Source organism: Schistocerca gregaria, chromosome 2 (genome assembly GCF_023897955.1).
Source record: "Schistocerca gregaria isolate iqSchGreg1 chromosome 2, iqSchGreg1.2, whole genome shotgun sequence".
In the NCBI taxonomy this organism is placed as follows: domain Eukaryota; kingdom Metazoa; phylum Arthropoda; class Insecta; order Orthoptera; family Acrididae; genus Schistocerca; species Schistocerca gregaria.
In genome coordinates this window covers 928097969-928124379 of record NC_064921.1, presented here as the reverse complement: position 1 = coordinate 928124379, position 26411 = coordinate 928097969, and the positions used below count along the sequence as shown (strand labels likewise).

Below are 26411 nucleotides of genomic sequence, written 5' to 3'. Positions count from 1 at the left end.
TTGTTATATGTAGTGTACTTTTCTCAGCCTCCTGCACCCTCAGCTGCTCAATTGACAGAAGCGCATTCTTCATGTTCACCCTAGATTCTATGCCCATATGAATGAAAACTTTCAGCCTGCTGTCTGGCCCAACACTGAAACACAACACTGCATCCATGACACCAGTTTTTAAGGGTTTCAGGCTGACAAATACAGTTTTAGGCAAGCGTTCGCACACACAGTTATTGAAACCTTCGATGGGACTTTCTGTTCTCCCGTGGATGCATTTAGCAAGCAAGTTTTTGCTAGCTAACTCTCTGTAGATAGGTGCCACAACATTTGCTACTGACATTGGTACGGAATTGTTAGGTTCATGTACATCACCAGTTACACTAGCTCTCTGATACTTACGCCATGACTCGCAGCCCTTTGAACAGAGAGAATGATAGGGATCGTCTGTTACCTTTAACCTTATTCCTACTATTGAAATTCCTTATTCTGCCAATATTTACGATCTGCATAGATAAAGCAAAACTATCAACACAGGAAGATTCCCCCCTAAAATGCAGTACTATTTAGAATCACGACTACGACTGAAACGAAAACAGAACGGTGAACGATTTTAGCTGTTACCTACACTCGCTTAGCACCGAGTTGACCAGCTTTCGAAGTAGTGGTTACAGAATAAAGGCAAGGAACATCTGCTTCAGCCGGGATAAACACAGCTCAATGGACAGCCGACTGAGGGGAGAAGGGGCATGTTGTTTAGAAAATGCTGTTTCTGTCCTATTAATACAACATATAAAAACCATACATATTCTGGTTCAGGAAGGACTGAGTTGTAACGTAATAGTAAGAAAGAATTCCTGACCTATGTCAGTGGCAGAGGCGATATGACTGGCTGGTAACAGTTCTATACCATCTACAACGCTCCGCGACCAGTGTGCTCTGTTAAGAAGATAAATAATATTTTGTCCGATGAAGCTCCTTGTTACTCAGAGTGGAGTATCTGAGTAAGGTTAAAACGTTCCACGGTGAACGCCAGGTCAGAGAAACATTGTGCTTACCTCATAAGCTGTTAAATTTGAACCGAGTACTTTTTTTAAAAAAAGGGCGTATCTCATGCTGACTAAATTTTTTAGGACACACAAAAAACTGGATCAACTCCAAACTACGAAACATAGATGCTTTTTGGTGGTTTTATGTGGTTAGTACAGTAATATCTGAGTTTATGTGAGAAGGATTTTCACCTTAAGTATTTATGCTATGAGTAATTGAACTAAAAACTTCACTGATTTACGCCCTTTTAAAAAAATACATCCTAAATTAAAAACTCATTTCAGAATTAAGCCAACTTTGCTTTGTTTTTTAAATTTCGTTTAATTATTTTTCAAAGGTATACAAAATACTATTAAGAGCAATGGTTTATGATACAAATCACAATAATTACTAAAAAATATGACACCAGTACTGTCATCAACTAGATTTCATAAAATGCATTCTTCTTATTCTGTTGCATTTTTAGGTTCAGTTGGCCAAGAAAATAGTTCTTTGTAGAAATACCTGTGCTCTTGAGGAATGTAGGGTTCGATTTTCTTCGGGTCTTCAATCTTTGCTCTTTTTATGGGAACTTTCCCAGAAGAGTACGATTGTGACGATAGCGGAGCAGGTGTCATTGAACTGAGAGCCATGAAGAAAGTGTGGCACACCAGACCATTTATTGTCGAATACCCCTTAATGTAACCCTTTCTTTCATGGGAATAGACAAAGTGATAAAGAGTGCTAATTGAAAATTTAATTCTTTCATTTCCGAGTTTGCTTTTAGTCTCTTCAGAGATAGCATACTTTTTGTAGTGCAATGGCCACCAGCTTTTGAAATCCAAAATTTCTGTGGTTGCCACTTCTTTCACCACAAACTTTCCTGGTACAGAACTCTCTATAATATGACGAGCAACCTCGTGCACTGAATAGATTCTATCAATTTTTTTAGATGTTTTGCAATGATGCCAAAATCACGGTCACAAGGTAAAAAACTTTGACCTCTCACAGGGAAAAACTGTTGTATTTTCTTAAATCGACCTGTGTCTTTGAGTGAGAAAAGATATCGAGAAAGTATCTGATTTTTGTTTTGGCCTGCGCAGTTATCCGAAAGTAAACGGAGCTCTGTTTTATTTTGACGCACCTCATTTATAAAATCTGATAAAAAAGAACAGACCTCATCTGGGGATTTTCTGTCATTCCCTTTATGGTAAAGGTACAATATACTCTTCCTTTCTTTAATATTACTGATGCAGAATATACTAACAGTAAGCTGTCTTAAATGGAAAAACTTCTGAACTGGAAATTTTGGTAGGGTTATATGCATGTAGTCAAGTGAAATGGACAAAACATGGCTTTCTTTTTGCCCCTCTGCTGATAATTCATGCTTTATAGCAGAATAAATCTTCCTACTTCTGCGTTTATGTATTAACAGTTCGGCTGTAGCTGTCCTTTTAACAACCTCATTAAGACGAGGGGCTTTAAGTTTCTGTTTAAGTTCTTCACAGGTACAACATAGATCTACTTGAGGCCTAACAAATCCACAGTTCTGAATTCAGGTATTTCGTTCTGAACAGATTCCATTGATAGCTGAGGGCTCAGGTAGCATATTTTGTACTGAGAATAGTGCGATTCATATAATGGGAAAGATCTAATATGACCGTGAATCACCTCATGCATTTTGGGTGCAAGACATCTGGTAATACCTCTACCTCTTTTATCTTCTGGAGTACATCGAGCCATTTTTAAATCTCTGATTCTTCTGACTCGCTTTTCACTCTCAGAAAAAACTGAAAGAAAAGCTTTCATGCACACTTGAGTTCGATCACTTCCTACAAGAATGTGGTAAGAGAAAGCAGCACTTTTCACTAACTTGGAATTAGTTCTACCCTCTGGTCTTCTCTGTTTAACTTCACCTACATCAATCAAGCCTTGTAGAGACAAATCCTGGGCATTATTACTAAGAATAATGTAAAATTTTGAAAACACATCCAAACAGTTGTCTTCCCCAGGTTGTCCAAACACTTTCTTGTACATCTAACAGAAGAAAGAAAAGTAAAGAAACAAATGAGTAATTGTTGCAGTAAAACAACTAGTGCATGGTCGTTCTGAAGAAGATGGAGGCTACCATTTAAAACAACTTTTGTTATCTATAGTAATATTGTTGTTAATTCTTTTAATTATAAACATAAAGTATAGCTTTGAAACAATAATGTATTGCTAAATCATTAACACAAAAATGGAACAAAATAATGAAAGCAATGTGGCTTACCTGCAGGAAAAATCAGGTTTTATAGCCTCAACAATGTTGCCTCCAGGCGCTTCAGTCTGGAACAGCGTGTCCGCTACGGTCGCAGGTTCGAATCCTGCCTCGGGCATGGATGTGTGTGATGTCTTTACGTTAGTTAGGTTCTATGCGACTGATGACCTCAGAAGTTAAGTCCCATAGTGCTCAGAGCCATTTGAACCGTATGAGCCAATGTTGCTTCTGTGGTTAACGTAACCTTCACCCTTAGGTCGGGCTGCTTTTACTTTGTTTGCCTTATACAGTGACAGATTTGCACCACGTTTTCTTTTGCATGATTTGTCAGCTTCCACTGGAAGCCCGTAAGTATATATGCCGTTTCTGAGCACAAACAAAATGAAGCTCTCTGAAACACTCCGTTGATTGTGTCATTCGTTGTAATAAAATGACGAGAAATGTCATATTCGTGGTAAAAGAATTATTGTAACTTACGTATTATAGGAGTATGCAATTTTAAATAAACAGCATCAATGTCACTCATTTTATCGTTGGATGTGAACTAAATGTCAACTGAACAGCAATGGAGCAAAGGCTGTACATCGCAGGTTAGAAAATAAGCGGCAAACTGAAGCAACTGTTTACAATACTGCCAACGGATTTTTTTTTAAAGAAGCGGAAGTCAGTGACATAAGCCCTTAAAAAAAAAAAAAAAAAACCTGCGATCTTTGGAATGGGATTCTCGCTCAATGTGAGGCATTAGAAACGATCTTTTAGAACTAATCGACAGGCATATCTATCTGGTTTCTGAAATAACAAGAATCAGAAAATCGGTGAAATGATGAGTTAAGCCCCTTTAAAAAAACTCGATTCATTTGGATTAGTGACTTACAGAACTATTTTTTAAAAAATTACTGTGCTGCTTTTGCATGTGCCTGATTAATAGTGAACCAAGTAAGTGAGTAAGTGGTAGCAGCAAACTGTGTGGTGTGCAGACGTTCGAGGCGCTGCCGCCGGTGGGGTCGGAGTCGCCGCTGACGCTGCTGAACGTGCTGTCGAGCGCGGGCAAGGGCGAGGGGCCCACCAGCTACCGCTACGTGGCCGACGCCCTCGGCTGCGCCGCCGCCCGGCCGCACAACTTCTACCGCGACTCCGACCTGGCCATCGGCGCCTGCATCAACTGCTTCGGCCGCAAGGTCGTGCTCACCGACTGGGACGACTTCACCAAGGCCTACTACCACGCCAAGTACGGAGTCGGTAAGAACTGCGGCCGGGCCTTTTCTGTCCATCACTGCTGCATCATACAGTCTTGGCAGTAAGTCGAGAGATCCTCGAGATCTTCCAAACAATGTTAAGCCGTCGGCATCTGAACGTTGAGCGTTGAGCGTGCCGAGTTTCTGACATCATAGCGTGGAAACAGCACATTGGGGAGTCTTTATCAACGTGCAGAGCAATATCTAGCATGTCAGATATTCTAAATGTGCTTTTGAACGTAGTCCACTGAGATGGGAGGACGCCATCTACGTCACATGCGCACCAGCTCCCTTCAATGCAGATTTGTGAGGCACCATATTGGCTTCCAGTTGAAGCGCCTTTTCTGAGCGCAAACAAACTGGAGAGCTCTCGAAAACCCTCCGTTAATTGTGTCATTCATTGTGATAAAATGACGAGAAACGTCGTATTCGTTGTAAAAAAATTATTGTAACTTTCGTATTAAAGGAGTATGACATTTGAAATCAACAGCATGTTGAGGATCCATTGTTATTGTTGTGGTCTTCAGTCCTGAGACTGGTTTGATGCACCTCTCCATGCTACTCTATCCTGTGCAAACTTCATCTCCCAGTACCTGCTACAGCCTACATCCTTCTGAATCTGCTTACAAGGGAACCTCCCCGTCGCACCCCCCTCAGATTTAGTTATAAGTTGGCACAGTGGACAGGCCTTGAAAAACTGAACACAGATCAATCGAGAAAACAGGAAGAAGTTGTGTGGAACTATGAAAAAAATAAGCAAAATGTACAAACTGAGTAGTCCACGTGCAAGATAAGCAACATCAAGGAGAGTGTGAGCGAAGGAGCGCCATGCTCCCGTGGTTAGCGTGAGCAACTGTGGAGCGAGAGGTCTTTGGTTCAAGTCTTCCCTCGAGTGAAAAGTTTAATTTTATATATAATCCAACTTCGCTCTCCAAAATTCCAGGAAATGTTCAGGATTTGACCGTATACACACAGAAAAATTTGAAAACGTTAAAAACATATATTTTGACAGAGCACAGGGAAAACAGTGCGACTTTGAAACTATTGCTTTCATTTGTTGCAGTTTATGTGACAAACTCTTATGTTTTCATCACTTTTTTGGGAGTGATTATCACATCCACAAGGAAACCTAAATCGGGCAAGGTAGAAGAGTCTTTTTACCCATTCGCCAAGTGTACAAGTTAGGTGGGTCGACAACATATTCCTGTCATGTGACGCACATGCCGTCACCAGTGTCGTACAGAATATATCAGACGTGTTTTCCTGTGGAGGAATCGGTTGACCTATGACCTTGCGATCAAATGTTTTCGGTTCCCATTGGAGAGTCACGTCCTCTCGTCTACTAATCGCACCGTTTTGCGGTGCGGTCGCAAAACACAGACACTAAACTTATTACAGTGAACAGAGACGTCAATGAACGAACGGACAGATCATAACTTTGCGAAAATAAAGAAAATAAACTTTTCACTCGAGGGAAGACTTATCCAAGGATCTCTCGTTCCGCAGCGGCTGATTCTAACCACGGCACCACGGCGCTCCTGAGCTCACATTGTCCTTGATGTTGCTTATCTTGCAAATGGACTACTCATTTTGTGTATTTTGCTTATTTTTTTCCATAGTTCCACACAACTTCTTCCTGTTTTCGCGATTGTTCTGTGTTCAGTTTTTTAAGTCCTATCCTCTGTGCCAACTTATATCTAAATCTAAGGGGGGTGCGATGGGGTGGTTCCCTTGTTAGTGTATTCATCTCTTGGTCTCCCTCTACGATTTTTACCCTTAACAACGCATTATTCATGGTAGAATTTGTTATGAGTAAATCTCTCTTAGTAATGTAGCTATAATTAACGCGTTCAGCAAATAGTAACCTTTTTGTCTCTTATCATCCGCCGTTGTGTCGCGCACTGAGTGCGCCGGCACGGTAGCTCAGCGTGTTCGGCCAGTGGGTTAGCAGCCCTATGTAATAAAAAAAAAACTGAGCTAATCGATCAACAAGAGAACTTAAACGGCTGTCTTACGACGTCCGCCCCGAGCAGATGCAACGAACAAATGCGAACAAAATGAGATTATAATTAAAAAAAGTTGGTAGAGCACTTGCCCGCGAAGGACAAGGGTCCCGAGTTCGAGTCTCGGTCCGGCACATAGTTTTGATGCACCTGAAAAAAAAAAGAGTGGCGTCCAAGTTTCTGAAACGAAATTCAGAAGTGATGGTGGTTCGCTTCCAACTGCACCTAATTTTTTTTTTCTAATCTTCGCCTTTGTAACAGGTTCTGATACCTTCTTATTAGTTTAATACGAGAATATACTGTAATATTCAATGTTATGTAAATATAGATGCGCTCTTTCTGAGGGGTGAGTTTGTTCGATTGGCTTAATCTACAGGAAACCTTACACTACTTCCAGTGAGATATTTTGCCCTTTTTTCCTTTTAAGTTTTGTAACTCACATGTAGATATTCTGCTTCTGAGAAAGCAATGACCTTAGGGTTTTCCTAAAAAGTGAGAATGATGAAATCATTTTTATCTTATGTGGAGAACTATTGCAAATTTGTATTGCACTGTTTGTAATGGAACTTTTATAAGCCGATGTCCTTACTGACCGGATATGGTACTTTCCTTTTTACCTTACAATATTTTCACGGATATTGAACTTTTTATTTTTATATACTACAGACATATCAACCTAATTAGCATATGAACAAGGGAGCAAAAAGAACGTTTTCACAGAGCTAATATAGGAATTTTGCACTCATCCATTTCGTTAATAGTGTGATTTACGAGCCAGATACAGCTGACGACTGTCACTGGAGCATGTTGCGATCACGTATACCACGTTGGGGCACACGTTACGTATGCACAAGTCGCACCGTTTCTGAGCGTTCAAAGGTACGTTGAACTCGGCACGCTCAACGTTAACGTTCGACAGCACGGTCCGTGTGCCAACGGCTGTAGGTACGACGATAGTGTGTACACTAAACGTTGCCCTAGCAATATTGTGACACATGATACAGTCACAAAGAGATTAGATATACTGGAAAACCGACCATTAAGCGTGAGTGGAAATTAATACGTGTTGTGTCCACTGACAGTGGCATATTAAACGTCAATTCGGAGTTTGATGCACTCGGAAAAAGTGATACGGGGTACGTAACATCTCCAAATACGAGTGCATTTAATAAGTAATGTAACGCATTTTTTCTCGGCCAGTTTCGATTGAAAAAATACGAAATTTGTTGTGGGACATCATGGAATATCTCTCTTCAGCCCCTATTCTTTCATGAAGTTCCGATGGGTGGCGGCGCTATACGTGGACTTCAAAATGGCGTCTGTAGTAAAGACGCGTTCCAAGCCGTGAGCTGTCACTTAGTTTCTTTTGGTGGAAAACCAGAGCATCTCAGATATTCTTAGACGCTTGCAGAATGTCTACGGAGACCTGGCAGTGAACAAAACACGCTAGACTGTTTGGCGAGGCGTCTGTCATCATCGCAACAAGGTCCCGCAAACCTGTCCAATCTCCACCGTACCGGCTGGCCGCACACAGCTGTATCTCCTGCAGAGTTGACACGTGCCACAAAAATGTAAACAAACTACTCTGTGACAATGCACGGCCTCATACACGTCTGTGTAGCAGAGAGGAGCTCACTAAACTTTACTGGACTGTTCATCCTTATCCACCCTATAGCCCGGATCTCACACCTTCAGACTTCCATCTGTTTGGCCCAATGAAAGACGCACTCCACGGAGAGCAATACGTGTATGATGGGTAGGTTATTGACACAGCAAGACGCTGGCTCCGATGTCGGCCAGTACAGTGGTACCGTGTGGGCATATAGATCCTCCCAGTAAGGTAGTTTAAGAAGGTCGCATTGAACAGAGATTATGTATAAAAATAGGATTTTATAGCTAGAGGAGGAGGGAATAATATTGGGAATTAGAATCCTCAATAAAACCAACTTTCAGAAAAAAGTGTTGCATTAGTTATGTGAGGTGCTGGGGTGGGGAAGAGTTTGTACCTCTTTAATTCAGACGAATTTTGCATGAGAACTGGACATGCACTCGACCCCCTCATAACATCCCTCTAACTGATTATGTGCACGACGCTAACGGAAGAAAATGATGGTGGGCTCTGCTAGTTGGTAAAATAAGGAGTGCACACTGACAATAATTTAATAGAAATCGTAATCTACTCGAAAAAAAGAGAACTTTATCATAATAAACAACATTAAATGGGATTCTGCATATATCTACGAAATGATATGCGGATTAAATATTACAATGAGATTTATTATACATCACAACATAAATGTACACGATTATCGACATGAACAGTGAGTTAAAGGATAAGGTGTACTGAAATATTATGAGAATAAGAGTTGGCTCGAGAACAAGGGGCTCCTACTCTCTGTGATGCAATAAATTGACTATAATGACTGGAGGTCCTATGAATCAAATATTAATCTCCCGACTATATAGCAGTATAGCAATTAGTAGTGACAGCTCAAATGGGATCAGATGGAGAAACAAGCAAGGTGGACTTGTAGCAAAGCGAGCACGTGTGCTGCTGAGGGATTCAATATAAAATTGAAAAGGTCCTACAATGCCGGAGCCGCAAAATACTGTACCAGAACTGAAATCTGCAGCACGTCGCCGGTAGGCAGCGTCCTGTTGATGTAGGCGCCGACTTCTGCGGGCAGCAACTTTGCGTCAACCCCTGGCCGCGAAGGCTGTCCGAGAATTCTAAGTTCTACCGAAAACGAGCGACCAAGTCGCAAGCTCGTCCGACTACGATGAAGATCAGATTCCGAATCCCCTGCCTGCGCAACGCAAGAGCAAAGCCAACATTCCTCTACTCCATATTCTCCTCGAAAAACTGCGAATCAGCATTCAGTTCTGATTCCAAAATTCCCCCACACTGTCTCACAACATCATTCGCGCCAATAGCGACTGTTCCCTCCAATTTCGAGCATTTTATGACATCAACTAGCCTCAGTTGAAGTTGATCAATCATGCCTCTACTATTCAGCTGAGGGCACTAAACTTGCAATTTGACCGGCTACGAAAACAACCTGCCTAGACCACCGGCCATCCGGTGCCAGACAGTCGCACTCAGCAGGGCACAGTCCACAAGTTTTCTCCGAATCAAGAGGACAATGCAGTCAGTCAGTGCCAGGAATCTTCGTTCCGGGGTCAGGGATTTTCTCCTGCCTCGAGATGACTGGGTGTTTGTGTTGTTCTCATCATTTCATCATCATTCATGAAAGTAGCGAGATTGGGCTGAGCAAAGGTTGGGAATTTGTACGGGCGCTGATAACCGCGCAGTTGAGCGCCCCGCAATTCAAACATCACCATCATCTTCGTTCCGGACGCGCCGGAACGGTAAACACATAAACTGCGGCGATAATCAGACGGTGGTTAGCACACTGGACTCGCATTCGGGAGGACGACGGTTCAATCCCGTCTCCGGCCATCCTGATATAGGTTTTCCGTGATTTCCCTAAATCGTTTCAGGCAAATGCCGGGATGGTTCCTTTGAAAGGGCACGGCCGATTTCCTTCCCAATCCTTCCCTAACCCGAGCTTGCGCTCCGTCTCTAATGACCTCGTTGTCGACGGGACGTTAAACACTAACCACCACCACCACCATCACCACACTCAGACCCCTCGCAGGTCGTTTCGCCCTCCATACCATAGGCGAAACTAGACCGACGTCAGTCGTTCCGCCAGGCGCTTAAACGTATTGTACGAACCCCACATAATCCAGGGAAGTGCAGCCCCCAACTGGAAACGCAGTGTGCCGCGTCCTCCGATGCTCGCCTCGCACAGGCCACCCATGGAACTAACCCAACATGTATAGGAATAAAGCGAAAAGTATTTTTTGAGCTCTCAGTACAAATACTCTCATTACAATAACCTTATTCGGTCTGTTACTACCATGCAATGACATTAACCATTGATAAAATTGACGAAAAAGAGGGCATGGAACCTCTCACTTATAGAACACCCCTTGTGCTTTGCATCAGGTCATCCACCATGACCTCGGATAGCGCCTTCCTTTGCTTGCGAAGTGTTCTCCAGACATTACCAGTGTATTGCAGTATTGTGGTCTAGTGTTCCATATATTCTCAGTCAGAGATGAGTCTGCTCCCCAGAATGAGCTGGTCACTATAGATCCGTGATGTCCTTTGGTTGGATGACTATCCATCGGTTGCAAAAAAAGGTATTCGTACTCAGTGATTAATAAAACCTACATCAACACTACAATTATACTTTTATTTTTCTACGATTAGTTTCATTGTTAGAACATCCCCAGGTAGCCCGCAGTTAAATAAATCAGGAAATTAGCTAAAGCAACAGCATCTTAACGAGTGAAATAAGCAACTCACACTGACAGCTGTGTTATACTAAATTCTCTCTGTATTGTGCTAAAATAATGATATAAATGGTCCGACTGTCGAAAGACCAAGCCCAGAAACAATGATCACAAACATTTTGCCGACTACCTGGCGGAAGTAAGGCGAACAGCCACGGCATGCTGTGTACAGTAAACTGCGCAAACAGGGCAGCTCCACGAGAGAGATAAACGTCTCAACATAGTACGCCACTTAGCCTCTGTCGAGTGCTATAGTAGATTGTGCGATCATAATCGTTACAAGCAATGAAAAAACCGTAAGTGCAGAATTGATATTGGAGAGTAAAAAGCCACCACATACTTAATGAAAACAACTGAAAAATAGATACGAACGAAGGTTAAAAAAGGTGCTGCATAAGAAAGATAAAAAGTGTTTACATGATTAACAGCCATGTATACGAGCCATACATACCATAAAATATTCCGATGTAGCATCAACGTCAAACTAAACATGTAAGTTCATAGGAAGTGCTGGCGATCATTAGAATGCGTCTGGTACTTATACAAAACACGTCATGTCTTCAATTGATAAGTCTACCACGTAGCCACAATAATGGCCCTTTACGGCAACAGGGAGCGGGTCTGCAGATATGCAGTGGTGAGCACAGCATGAGGCTACGGAGTGTAGTTGAACTGGTTAGTCGACGAGTAACTGACAACAGCGCTACAATGCTGGTGGTGCTGATACAAATCAGAGTAATGGCAACGATAGGCAAAACAAACATTGCATTATGTCTACGACAACTGTTGTCGAAGTTGACATTTCGTCATAAAGAAAGCCTAGGAATTTCGCAGAGGAGAAAGAAATGCCAGATGAAATAATAGCGTTACTGCATGATCAGTCAGTGGAATGTGTGGTGTCGTACAGGCTAGACTGTGCGGACAAAGTGCATCAGGTTTACAATGATGACGATACGTGCTTAACAGCCGTAAGAGGTATTGGAACGGCTGTCGAGTCATGTGGTTCATCGTCCTTGTCCGACAGGAAGACCAAAATCTCGTCTACAGTAAAACGTAGTAAAGGACAATTGTTGTCGGAGGGGAGGATACTAACCATAATTACGTACATAAAACATCATCCACAGCACAGTTTTTTAAAAAAATGAAAAAACAGTTATGAACAGATGTCGAATAAGTCCGCAACAATGTGACGTGTAATGCATAAGAAAAACTATGGATATTCAAGGGAGGACAAGGTACAATTGTTACAGAAACTGGTGTTTGTGAATTTCAAGGATGTTCGATACAGTTTACAGATGTGCATGGTAGTGACCTACTACGTTATACGCATCAAAATGCGCATGGCATATATTACAGTGATTTCAAGGGATGCACTGAATGGTTGCATAATTTCAAACAGTGCTACACAATTGGAAGACGTAAAATGACGGAATTTCACACAAAGCGTCAATTTAACGGTGCACAGCAAACTGCGGAATAGGGCTGAAAATTTGTAGATGAGACAAACAAATTTTTCCCATCGTTCAGTATGGAATTTGATTTCAACTCCGACCAATCGGGATTTGAAGAGAAAATGCAAATGAAAGGAACCCTGGAAATTAGAGGGATAGAGAGTTGTAACAAGATCAACGAACACCAATGCCTTAACGCATTGGTATGCAATTATGCCGACTGTTAATGTGGATGGTAAAGTGGCTGGGAATTTATTTATTGTGCTGCGAGAAGCGTGGTCTTGCAATGATAGTAGGGAATATTTATGTCACAGCAAGCAAGAGTGTCAAAATTAGCGTAAGAGAACTACGACTGTGGTATGAGTGCTGCTTTTGGCCAACAGATGGTCAAAATAATTTTCTTTTGCTCGATTCATGGTCGGTGTGTTAAAATCATACTCCTTTAGAGTAAAATATCCTTCCTGAAAAGTGTGTGATTTGCAGTTCTTACCCTCTGGAAGCACTGGGCCAATTCAGCTTCTGGATGTTTGTTTGGTTGTTTATCTGGGTCTACAGAACATATTATCGCACTATCTGCAGCTACGCCTTAAAGGATAGCCAGTTTCACAATAAGCTCCACAACAGACTGTTTCGCATTCGGTTGCATCCCAAAACATTCCGTCAGTTCTCATCACTCCATTACACAAATATGATTCTTTATGCATTCTTTGAGCGTGAATAGCTAGCTGAACGTCCTGCACAGTTTGCAACTCCCAACGAATTCGCCTTCATCTTGATGATCACTATGGCGCACCGCTTTTCGATGGGCGTTCCTGGTGCAAGTTAACAGTTTGTTTTGAACATTTCTTGAATGTCAAAGATGTCCACTTTGTGAAGAGTAATACACACAACTCATAAAAGATTAATCTCTGCTCCTTCCAGACATTCATTTTCTGTCGCTTTCCTGACGCACTTGGTGAAGCTAATATTTTTCCTGTCATAATTGTTAACACAGCATTTTGAAATGAGCCTTACTAATGATTGAATTTGCGACCTTGCACTCAAGTGAGATATCGAATCACGCAGTTCGTCTGAAATGAGGAGCTGTAGCCTCTGACGATGTGTTACATCAATGTTATCGTCGTTATAGTGACCTGAGGGTAGAAGGCGCCCGAGGCGAGGGATGACCCTAGGACGCCCCCCCCCCTCCCCCCCTCCCCTCGTCTCGTCCTAGTGCAGCGGTGGATAGAAGGGCTGCAGTCAGGCCGACGGTCTGGCTGCTCTGGCTTTACCTTACCTAGCTGTATCAGGCATTCTGAGCGGTCTCGTACTGGTATGTTGTGTAATGATGATGATGGTGAGGTAGCATACTCCGAGAAGCGTAGGGGACGATGCAGAAGACCCCCACCACCATACTAGGCAACGTGCTAGCCGAGGTGGTTTGCCATTGCCTTCCTCCGACCGTAATGATGATGATGATGATGACAACACAACAACACCCAGTCATCTCGAGGCAGGGAAAATACCTGACCCCGCCGGGAATCGAACGTGGGACCCCGTGCGCGGAAAGCGAGAGCGCTACCCCAAGACCACGAGCTGCGAGAGGTATGCTGTATATGTTAAATATATTAAATACTTGTTAAATAGACTATGAAAAGCTCTTAACTTACGAACAAAAGTGCCATTGCTGTCGTCATAAAGTTCTGAAATTATTACTATGACATTGGTTAATTCTTTTGTGTCAGCTTGATTTTGTCTTAATTTTACATTTACTTGTACTGCGTTATCCCAACTTCTGGTTGGAGGTGGCTAGTGCGCACTGGTTTAGTGGTTCTTGGTTTGCGGATAAATATTTCGAATCCGGTCATCACAAGCATTTGGCCAACGTACAACAAACACATCGGTTACACAGTGATCGACGGAAGGCCCTGCATTAAAACCTGGAACTGAGCAACATTTTGCGTTTTTAGTCGACGGGGTATAGTGATCTCACACACAATGTTTATTTTATCACTGGCAGGCACAGTGCCCATCATTCAGCCCTTCCCGATTATTTTTTTCATTCATTTCAGTAAGTAACATGACAGTGCGCTGACAGCAGCTACGTTGCTACTCAGCACCCTATAATAAGTTAATATAGAAAAACAGGTTGCTACAGCACAATCGTTGACGTCCATCAGATTAAAACACGATACAGAATGCACTACAGTAAAGAAATATGATGGTGAGACGTTGATAATGCGGAATTCTTAGATAATTTCAGTTGCAGCGAGCTGCTCTAAAGTCGACACATCTCCCAGTCGTGCTTCGGGCAAACTATCTTGTTTAATGGCCAATTTAGACGAGCTCTAATGTAATCAGATTGTGCAGGGAAATTACAGTAAGTGATGCTAGACCTTTTCAAATGTTGTCAACTGTTAGTGAACATTAATAACTCTTTACGGCGTCTTTAATTCTGTCAGTGACGTATCTGACTGACTGTAGAGTAATGACAGCCCATTATTGGTCGAGAGCCGAAATCACAGATGCTAGTGATCTTTGACGATGAGTGCTGGAGCAAAGTCGACGTTCTAACTCATCTGAAATGTTAATCAGTCGCGCTGAGAAAATCTGAGAGATCACAACAACCCAGAGGTGTTCTATTGGGTTCAGGTTGGGACTCTAAGCAGGCCAGTCCATTTCAGGAGTGTTATTGTCCACAAGGCATTAACTCACAGATGACATGCAGCACTGTCATGCTGATACAATCATCGTGAGCGAGCTGTTCCTCTACCGTACGCAGTTCACAACGTTGTAAAATGTCTTAGTATCCTTCAGCATCTAGGATTTTCTGAAGCGCAATAAGAGAACCACACACTAATCACGAAAAACACCCCGATACCATAATACCACCTCCTCTGTATTTCACTGTTGGCACCACACGAGATGTGTACGTTCTCTCTTCCATCGGACAGCCACAGAGTATACCGCGATGCATCACTACGATTCACTCTTTTTTTAGTCACCGACTGTCCAGTGGCGTCGCTCTTTGCAACCTCTCAAATGTCACTTATCAGTGACTACAGAAATGTGTAGTTTATGAGGAGCTGCTCGACCATGGTACCCCTTATTTTTACCTCTCTACGCACAATCATTGTACTAACCGACTGGCTGGTAGCACAAGCGGATCCTTTCACTGATTTCACCCGATTTTTTACAACTACCCTCCCCAATGCTCGACGGTTCTTGTCCGTGAGGTCTTCCTGGTCTTAATTTAGCTGTAGTTCTTCCTTTCGCGTTTCCACTTCATACTCTCATCATCAACAATTAACTTGGTCAGCTCTGGAACGGCTGGAATTTTCCTGATGGATTTGTTACTGATGTGGTATCCAGTCACAGAGCGGCCCGTTCTGGTGTTATTGCTTTTCTAATGACGACATAATACTCGCCGCCTCCTTTTATACAGGTTTGTCCACCTCCCGAGACATCTAGTGGTCAGTTTCGTATTACATAGAGTATCCGGATACCTTTGATTAGAGAGTTGACACAGTCACTTAGTTCCAAAATCGTTTCTACAACTGAATATGCCCTCCTGTGGTATAATACGACTATGGAGATTAAGCTGCACTACTGGCCATTAAAATTGCTACGCCTACAGACGCGAAATTTAACCGACAGGAAGCAGATGTTGTGATATGCAAATGATTAGCTTTTCAGAGCACTCACGCAAGGTTAGCGCTGGTGGCGACACCTGAAACGTGCTGTCACGAGGAAAGTTTCCAACCGATTTCTCATACACAAATAGCAGTTGATCGGCGTTGCCTGGTGAAACGTTGTTGGATGTCTCGTGTAACGAGGAGAAATGCGTACCATCACGTTGCCGACGTTGATAAAGGTCGGATTGTAGCCTATCGCGATTGCGGTTCATCGTATGGTGACATTGCTGCTCGCGTTGGTCGAGATCCAATGACTGTTAGCAGAATATACACTCCTGGAAATTGAAATAAGAACACCGTGAATTCATTGTCCCAGGAAGGGGAAACTTTATTGACACATTCCTGGGGTCAGATACATCACATGATCACACTGACAGAACCACAGGCACATAGACACAGGCAACAGAGCATGCACAATGTCGGCACTAGTACAGTGTATATCCACCTTCCGCAGCAATGCAGGCTGCTATTCTCCCATGGAGACGATCGTAGAGATGCTGGATGTAGTCCTTTGGAACGGCTTGACATGCCATTTCCACCTGGCGCCTCAGTTGGACCAGCGTTCGTGCTGGACATGCAGACCGCGTGAGACGACGCTTCATCCACTCCCAAACATGCTAAATGGGAGACAGATCCGGAGATCTTGCTGGCCAGGGTAGTTGACTTACGCCTTCTAGAGCACGTTGGGTGGCACAGGATACATGAGGACGTGCATTGTCCTGTTGGAACAGCAAGTTCCCTTGCCGGTCTAGGAATGGTAGAACGATGGGTTCGATGACGGTTTGGATGTACCGTGCACTATTCAGTGTCCCCTCGACGATCACCAGAGGTGTACGGTCAGTGTAGGAGATCGCTCCCCACACCATGATGCCGGGTGTTGGCCCTGTGTGCCTCGGTCGTATGCAGTCCTGATTGTGGCGCTCACCTGCACGGCGCCAAACACGCATACAACCACCATTGGCACCAAGACAGAAGCGACCCTCATCGCTGAAGACGACACGTCTCCATTCGTCCCTCCATTCACGCCTGTCGCGACACCACTGGAGGCGGGCTGCACGATGTTGGGGCGTGAGCGGAAGACGGCCTAACGGTGTGCGGGACCGTAGCCCAGCTTCATGGAGACGGTTGCGAATGGTCCTCGCCGATACCCCAGGAGCAACAGTGTCCCTAATTTGCTGGGAAGTGGCGGTGCGGTCCCCTACGGCACTGCGTAGGATCCTACGGTCTTGGCGTGCATCCGTGCGTCGCTGCGGTCCGGTCCCAGGTCGACGGGCACGTGCACCTTCCGCCGACCACTGGCGACAACATCGATGTACTGTGGAGACCTCACGCCCCAGGTGTTGAGCAATTCGGCGGTACATCCACCCGGCCTCCCGCATGCCCACTATACGCCCTCGCTCAAAGTCTGTCAACTGCACATACGGTTCACGTCCACGCTGTCGCGGCATGCTACCAGTGTTAAAGACTGCGATGGAGCTCCGTATGCCACGGCAAACTGGCTGACACTGACGGCGGCGGTGCACAAATACTGCGCAGCTAGCGCCATTCGACGTCCAACACCGCGGTTCCTGGTGTGTCCGCTGTGCCGTGCGTGTGATCATCGCTTGTACAGCCCTCTCGCAGTGTCCGGAGCAAGTATAGTCGGTCTGACACACCGGTGTCAATGTGTTCTTTTTTCCATTTCCAGGAGTGTAGAATCCGTGGGTTCAGGAGGATAATACAGAACGCCGTGCAAGATCCCAACAGCCTCGTATCACTAGCAGTCGAGATGACAGGCATCTATACGGATGGCTGTAACGGATCGTGCAGCCTCGTCTCGATCTCTGAGTCAACGAATGTAGACGTTTGCAAAACAACAGCCATCTGCACGAACAGTTAGACGACGTTTGCAGCAGCATGGACTATCAGCTCGGAGACCACGGCTGCGGTTACCCTTGACGCTGCATCACAGACAGGTGCGCTTGCGATGGTGTACTCGACGACGAACCTGGGTGCACGAATGGCAAAACGTCATTTTTTCAGATGAATCCAGGTTCTGTTTACAGTATCATAATGATGGCGACGTCGCGGTGAACGCACATTGGGAGCGTGTATTCGTCATCCCCATACTGGCGTATCACCCGGCGTGATGGTATGGGGTGCCATTGCTTACACATCTCTGTCACCTCTTGTTCGCATTGACGGCACTTTTAACAGTGGACGTTACATTTCAGGTGTGTTACGACCCGTGGCTCTACCCTTCATTCGATCCCAGTGAAACCCTACATTTCAGCAGGATAATGCGCGACCGCATGTTGCAGGTCTTGTACGGACCTTTCTAGACACAGAAAATGTTCAACTGCTGCCCTGGCCAGCACATTCTCCAGATCGCTCACCAACTGAAAACGTCCGGTCAGTGGTGGCCGAGCAACTGGCTATCAAGGCCGTTATTACGGCCAGAGGTGGTTGTTCTGGCTACTGATTTCTCAGGATCTATGCACCCAAATTGCGTGAAAATGTTATCACATGTCAGTTCTAGAATAATATATTTGTCCAGTGAATACCCGTTTATCATCTGCATTTCTTCTTGGCGTAGCAATTTTAATGGCCAGTAGTGTACATACCTTGCATACTCATATTAGATTCTCTGAAAGGTTGCCACTGGGACACAGTCGAGAAGAAGAAAACGCGTGATAACAAAGCTACATTTGTTATATCGATCCTCATAAAATAATTGCTGGATATCATAAGCCGCTGTGGAATAAATCGTCGCGGATAGAGAAGATCACGCCTATGCTTTATTTATCCTCTGATCTAAATTGTTATAATTATTAATAGAGTGCTTATACCAATGAAACCACATATCAGTGTGGGAATCCATCAGCTTTGACTGCCAAAATGACTAAGTTATAACCTACACTTTACGCTTTAGTCCTGAATCTGGAAAACGTTCCTCTGCTTCCAGATCAGCTGGCCACTGCTTGAAACCGGCCTCTCTCTCTCTCTCTCTCTCCCCCAAAAAAAGATGGCACTAACTGACCAGCCACGAGGCTTCACTTCTCTCACTAATTCACCTTCCTTCCCTTGCTTCGATACTTATTACGATTTTGGCCATTAAATTCAGATACTTGTGGTAACTTCCGAGTTAAATGTATGAGAACAGCAGTGTGTCGTTCCACTATTGCCTTTTATCCATTTTATTAATCATGACTTTACCTTTGATTGTAGCCTCGTCGTCAGAGACAGCTGCTCAGGTTGTTGTTACATACTGTTTCCTGCGCCTAGATGACCTCGCTTGGTGCCAGCAAGCCTCGCCCTCGCTATGGTACCTTTACAAATATGAAAGCGAATGCAGACTCGCCCGCCTGCTGAACAGTACCTCTCACTTCCTCTATGAAAGCACCGAGACCCTTTCTCTATCCCGACAGAAAATAATCTCCAATGCCTTGAATATTATCCTGATATTTTTTTATGATAAAGGTGAACACAATGATCCCCAAGGTTCAAAGTCCTGTAACAGACCAATTTGCCTTCTCTACATCTTAAGGAAAGTTCTGGAAAAAATGCTATGCCGTAGATACGAGAGAAAAGATTTATTCATGAGATCAAGTCCCAACAATATGTGGTTCAGAAGTGGGAAGTCAACAAAAGGCGCTAGCCTTTGGAGGTGACATAGCAATAGTAAGTGAGACGGAAGAAGACACAACTTGACAACTTAAGTAAGATGGCCAAAAAGGTGGGACTGAGGATCGCCTATAACAAGACAAAGACATTAAACGCCACTGCAGACTGGGAAACACCGGAAGGCACTGTGCAAATGGTGGACAAATTTAAATACCTGGGAGAATTTATAACAGGAAGAAACAGGAGCAAGGAGGGTATAACAGAGAGGATAAAGAAGATGAGATCAGCCTTCGGCATGACGAGAGAGATATACAATAAAAATAACATATCCACAGAAGCAAAAAGATAAGCCATCACAAGGCAACAGTGACGAATGCAGTATTATATGCTGCTGAGACGATGACACTAGGAAGAAATGGGGCAGAACAACTAGAGAAAGAAGAGAGAAAAATACTGAGAAAAATAGTAGGTCCAAAACGAGATGGAGAGAGGTGGATGCGAAGACCTAGGGAAGAATTGTGCTGGAACATGAGAACAATATCCGGAGAAATGAGACTCAAAAGGGCAAGGTTTGCTGGGCATGTAGTTAGGATGAGTATGGACAGAATGACGAAGAGAGTGTGGGAAACAAAAGGGAGGACAAGGAGAAAGTCAGGAACCAAGTGGATTGTTGAACTTCGGAAGGACTGGTTGGAATTGGGGATCAAGGTCAAAGGAAAGGAAAATTGGAGGAACAAATATACACCGACAAATATGCCGGAGATCAATGACAGAGAAGAATACAGGGAAAGATTAGAGTGTCACCAGTGGAGCCGACAGGAGAAACGAAAACTGAAGATCTCGGAAGAAGAGCGGGAGAGAAGAAGAGAAAGAATGAAGAGGTTCTGGCAGAAGAAGAGGAAAATGCAGTCCACGAAGGGGCTACCCGTGGTCCTACAGGGGACGTAACCCAAGATGAAGAAGAAGAAAGCGCTGTAAATGGGGCGGAAGGCACGGAAAAAACGCTCTGTATAAATGTGTTGTAGTCATGATAATTGATACCTCAAAGCGCTTTCTATCACTTATGGTGGTTGGCTGCTTTTTACCGGCTTGAGGACGTGGACTGCCCATGAGCGTATACAATTGTTTTAGAACCGCCGTCAAAACAGAGAAGAAACTCTATCGTGCCCAAGAGAGGCCCTTACAAATACTTTTCAAACGGCTGTCCATAGGGATGGTGTAAGTCACCCTGCGTTCTGGTACTAGACCCAGTATTTGGAAAACTGCAGGACAATCCTTTAAGATGTCCAGTCACGAAATTAAACAACAGATCTATAAAGAGAAAGACCGTCACCTGCAGTATCCAGAAATCTGTATATCGATCGGGTTGCACGGAATAGGTTACCCTATGTACTCCAGACAAAGAAGTTAGATCCTTCTTTGGAAGAAGAGCCTAGAATTGCAGACAACTTAGAATACATTTAAAAAAGCTGCAGTACCTTGAGAAACATACTCTAAGGTTTCTGCCTTTTGTACGGCAGAGAGGGATGAACAAACGTTAGTCAGGCAAGGAAGCAGGCTAAAGTAAAGAACAGTTCTTGTGAACAACCAAGATCACAAATGTGCGCTCCCGTGGATAAACGGTAGTTCTTCGAGTGGATTCGGGAACTTCAGCCTCCCTTGTTAACTTGAATGCATTTATAGAGCTTGGTTCACCCACATTACAATCATTTGCTAAGAAGGTGACAGCATATAAGAGTCACAACTTACATATAAAATGAGTTTTTCAGACTGAACTTTTTTTTATAAGTGTGTAGTCGGACGAATTTCTTTATTGCCTGTGAAAGGCAAATGTCCTGAGTTCGAGTTTCGGTCCTAGTCACAGTTTCAGTGTGCCAGAAACTTTCATATCAACGCACGCTCTGCAGCAGAGTGAAAATTTAATTTTGGTAATTTCTTTCTTAGTTATCAGTTCATTAAACACTGAGGATATCTTTTCCTTAGTCGTTTCCTCAAATTCAGTTTCTCAGTTAATGATCTAAATCCACTTAGTTTTCCCTGAGATTCGATCTTAAGATGTCGATGAACTATGTACAAAGTTTCTCAATCTCTGTTCTCTGGTCCTAGGCCATACGAGGACATATAGACTCAGATTCTGCCTATTTTTCAGCACCTACAAGCATTGACAACATGCCTCCTGCTCGCAGTCTAAAAGTACTGTATCCGGTTTATCACTAACATAGCCCAAATTTTGCATCCTCTAAATGCACTGCACAAGATGGGAGCTAGATTTATCTGGTCTTCAGAGTGCAATAAGACATCCTGCACCCTTAAACAGGCACTCCACTCAGCACCTTCCTTAGTTCTGTACTCCTCAGGGAAATCGTTAATACTAGCAACGGATGCCGTGCAGTATGAATAAAACTGGACCAAGGCAGATCCGAATACCATCTCACGTTTTCTCTCGTAGAATCTGAACTCGTCTCTGCAGAACTATCGTCTGATAGAAAAAAGGGCCTCTTCCTGTTGTATAAGCTGTTCACAAGTTCCATACATATCTGTAGACCGTGAAGTTTCGTCTGGTGATTGATCACAAATACCTGCTGGCTTTGTTCGTCCCCAGTAGTCACTACCAGACGAACCACGCAACACTTACAGTGGTGGACCCTGTTCTGTCAGCATACAATTATCATATTGTATACAAACCTACCAGTCACCATGCCAACACAGATGCATTATCCAGGCTCATGCCTGGTCCAGATCCTGAGTTCGACCAACAGAACGCGGCTTATTTAAGACGCATGCTGAGACATGCCACTCTGTATAAGATTTCCCAATTACTGCATCAGTGACTTTGCCAGTAAGATTAGGCTGACCTAACGACCCACCCAGTACTGAGAACTTATTTTTCCATAAGTTAGGTTCTAACAGCTCAGGATGTTGTGTGATTTCTTGCTATGAGAAATGAGTCCTATCAAGTAGCTCTCACATGTACGCTATGTAGCAAAGTGCATTTGCTGCTTCGTATAATACACTGGAATTTCACCAGCATGAAAACCTTGGCCCACTGTCATGTGTTCTGGCCAGTAGTGGACACGAAAATCGGGCACCTGGCCTACGCATGTTCAGAATGTACACCTGATTACGCTGCCCCTCCTATCCTTCCTAACGGATTTATTGGCTTCCGTAACCGTATTTGCTATAATGATATCGCAATCGCTAACCCACGTTTCTATACTGACATTGTCGATAAATTAGGGCCTATTTGTAGCTACAAGGTCTAAGGCATTTCCGTTGCGAGTGGGCTGTCGAGCTAGTTGCTCAACACAGTTTTCAGAAGTATTTCACTTGCCTGACTGTGTACCCCCAGCAATGAATGCATACGAGGGGGGACCCAAAAGGAACCGGATTGTTGTCATAAAAAATTTATTGATGATCCTTTTTACAAAATTACTTCAGTCACCGTCAAAATACTCTCCATTCCATGCGATGCACTTGTCAAGTCTCTTTTCCCACTGTTGGAAGCATGTTTGGAACTCTTCAAGTTTGATATTGTCCTGTGCCCTTTGCGAAGCTGTTTTTACCGCCTCCACATCGTCATAACGCTCCCCTTTTAGCGTTTTTTTTCATTCGTGGAAATAGGAAAAAGTCGCACGGGGCTAGGTCCGGCGAATACGGAACGTGGGGAACGACAGGCCACCTCTCAGATGCAAAATAGTGGGTCACTCGTAAGGCCGTGTGTGCTGGAGCGTTGTCGTGATGCAGAAACCAGTCACCTGATCGCCAACGTTCTGGGCGTTTCCTCCTCGCATCCTCTCGCAGACGCCTTAAAACATCCAAGTAAAAATGCTGGTTAAGAGTCTGCCCAGGAGATACGAATTCCCGATGCACAATTCCACGAACGTCAACAAAGACAATGATCATTGTCTTCCCATTTGACCTCACTTGCCTTGCTTTTTTTTGGTCTGGGAGAGTTGGGTGTCCTCCACTGGCTCAACGCTTGCTTGGTTTCTGGGTCACACCCGTAACACCAACTCTCATCCCCTGTAATGACTTTGTTCAAGAAGTTTGGATCACGTGTAATCTCTATTTTCAAGTACTGACACACATTCATGCGGGTGGTTTTTTGCTCCTGTGTGAGAAGGCGCGGAACAAATTTAGCAGCAACACGTCTCATGTGCAAATCCTCACTCAAAATCCGCTGGCACGAACTCCAACTGATTCCTGTCTCTGCTGAAATTTGGTCGATCGTTTGGCGACGATCCTCGTTGATCCTTTGGCGAACCTTTTCAATGTTCTCCTCATTTCACGATGTTGAAGGGCGTCCAGAACGAGCTTGATCTTCAACACACATCTCACCACCTTTAAAGCGCCCAAACCACTCGAAAACCTGTGTGCGGCTCATAGCGTCCTCCTGGAAAGCTCCCTGAAGCATTTGGTGCGTCTCCGTTGCAGTTTTTTAAGCGGGAAACAAAATTTCACACACACTCTTTGTTCTTTTAAAGTTGCTATAACGACTTCGCAGAGATAACCCGCCAATAGACAGAGAAACACAATACCACACTTGCACGTTCAGCTCTGCACTGACGCCGTCTGCACAGGTGTTTCATGAAGGTCTCTACTAACGCCATCTAGCGTGAGAACCCTGCACTACGTGTACGAGTGGCAGCGCCCTCGGAGTCCGGTTTCTTTTCGGTCCCCGCTCGTAGATATCCCAGTCTGTAGTCGGTAGGTTAAAGTCGCCTCCATGATCTGTGTATTTACAGGCTAGTGGCCATAGTCTTCCTCTGAATGACTCTACAACTGTCACAGCGGAATAGGGTGGCCAGCAAAAACGTCCAACAATTGACTTGGTCTCACCTACACCTGCTATACGTGACAAGATAACTCCAATGTCACACTCAACTTAGATCGCATTAGAGACAATAATTTTGTCCAGAGCAGTGAATACTCCCCCTCCTGTGGCCTCTAATCTGTCGTTTCGATAAGGTTCCATGACTTGCTAAATACCTCAGATCTTTCCACCTCGGATTTCAGCGAGCTCTCCGTCCAAAGAATAATTTGATCGCGAGAACTTTCCTGTAGGGCAGTAAATTCGGGAACTTCATTACGAATACTTCGACAGTTTATTGATAACATGTTTATGGTGGAAGTGTCTTTATTCTGAACTTCTTCGAACTTTTCTTGTTGTTAACCGACTGGCGAATGTTCATCAGAGCACCTCAAACTACCGTCTGTCCTAAAATACCCTCATGTGCATTCCATAGTACTCTGCTACCCGAATAGCTGCTTTCTCCGTGTAGTGCACCCCCGACCTATTAAGGGCAGTCCTACGAATCCCCACACGTTAAGGCAGATCCAGAGATCTGCAGGCAAAACGTTACAGAGTCGACGAAGCTTTTGGGCCATGACCCACCACTCGGCTCCAGCCCAACGGACCCTGATCACCTGTGGAAACAATGCTGAAAATTGTGAGCTCTGCTTGCGCCCCAAGTCTGAAGTCAGTAGTCTTCACCATCTCCGCCAGCCGCCTGTTTGAACCGAGGATGGCCTCAGAAGCATGCGATAGGCGTCGTTGGTGCCGACATGAGCCACAACTTGCAGATGACTGCAAACTTGCAGATGGCTGCAGCCTGCACATCTCGGATGAGGCCCTCCAGTAGACATACCGAGTGGTACATTGGCTTTCTTTCCAGCTCTGAACGCTATCTGGCTAAGGGGCTCCATAACGCGCCTAACTTTGGCGCTGCCGCTGGTAAACCCCTCTCCCCGAGTGGCTGCTCGGACGCTGCTGAAGGAGAAGCCAACTGTCCACTGACTGGCCAGGCGGCCAGTCTCCACATTGACCCTCCACCTCGAGTGACGCAAACGCGTTACCACCCGCCACTCACCCTGCTCTGAGGGCGGATCCACCACATCAGGTGTAATAGGAGGTGCCTCAGAAGCATAGCCCTTGGGCAGAACAAGCGCCAACTGAGGTGCCCATGCGACGCGGCAGATTCTCCGGCACCGCTATACTCAGAGGCAGCAGCCTGAAGGTGACTGAATGTGGCCCAAAGCACATTCAGCTGTTCACGAACTGCGTTCAGTTCCTCCTGCATCTGCACACAGCATGCACACATCCTAACCATCCTAGCGAGACTAACTAAAGAGGTAAACTTTAAAAGCAGACAGAATCCTGGATATGCAACTTGCTACCACCCTGATGTTGCCAATAGAGGCTGATGGATTAATGAGTTACGTAGCTGGGTGTTCACTGAGAAACTATTGCGTTACAGAGTGAATGAATTTACACTTACAAACAAGCGAAATTCAATCACTTGAACAGAAATCCACGCACGAAATTTAATAAATATAGTACCAGGAAAACACAGAAAAAGACATCCGCTTAGTAGTTGCTCTGTAAATGTAAATGTAATCAGCCTGGACCGTATCGCGCCACCCAAGGAAACAGAAATGGGTGACATGGGCTGGAATATGCCTGGTCCACTCACCAACAACGGTTATGATCCTTCGAAACAAGGAATCATCCCTTGCAACCAGGCAGCTAGCAGACAACGGAGAGGCATATTCCACCACACCAACCCTGCTGTGCCCAAGGAATCGTCAGGATGTGCCTATTAACTAGTGAGCGACGGATGCGTTGTGAAATATGACAGACAGAAAAACTGGTGTCATTACATTCATAACTAGTTAATAGTGCATACGAGTATTAATGACAAATAAGAGGGAAACAAACTATGAGACAGTAGTAATAGTAGTAGTAGGTATAGTCAGATACAGCAGTACCTGTAGTCTTCATTACCTGAAGAAAAAGTTATGATAAG

At 44.3% G+C, this 26411-nt stretch overlaps 1 protein-coding gene across 2 annotated transcripts in view; it reads left to right on the top strand.

Moving 5' to 3' along the window:
* LOC126335356 (EF-hand domain-containing family member C2-like) overlaps nucleotides 1-26411 on the top strand; it is a 245877-nt gene that overhangs the window by 127940 nt on the left and 91526 nt on the right. For both annotated transcript variants that reach the window (XM_049998543.1, XM_049998544.1), the window contains exon 6: nucleotides 4255-4516. In XM_049998543.1, coding sequence (XP_049854500.1) covers nucleotides 4255-4516 — 262 coding nt within the window. The remainder of the gene's footprint in view (nucleotides 1-4254; nucleotides 4517-26411) is intronic.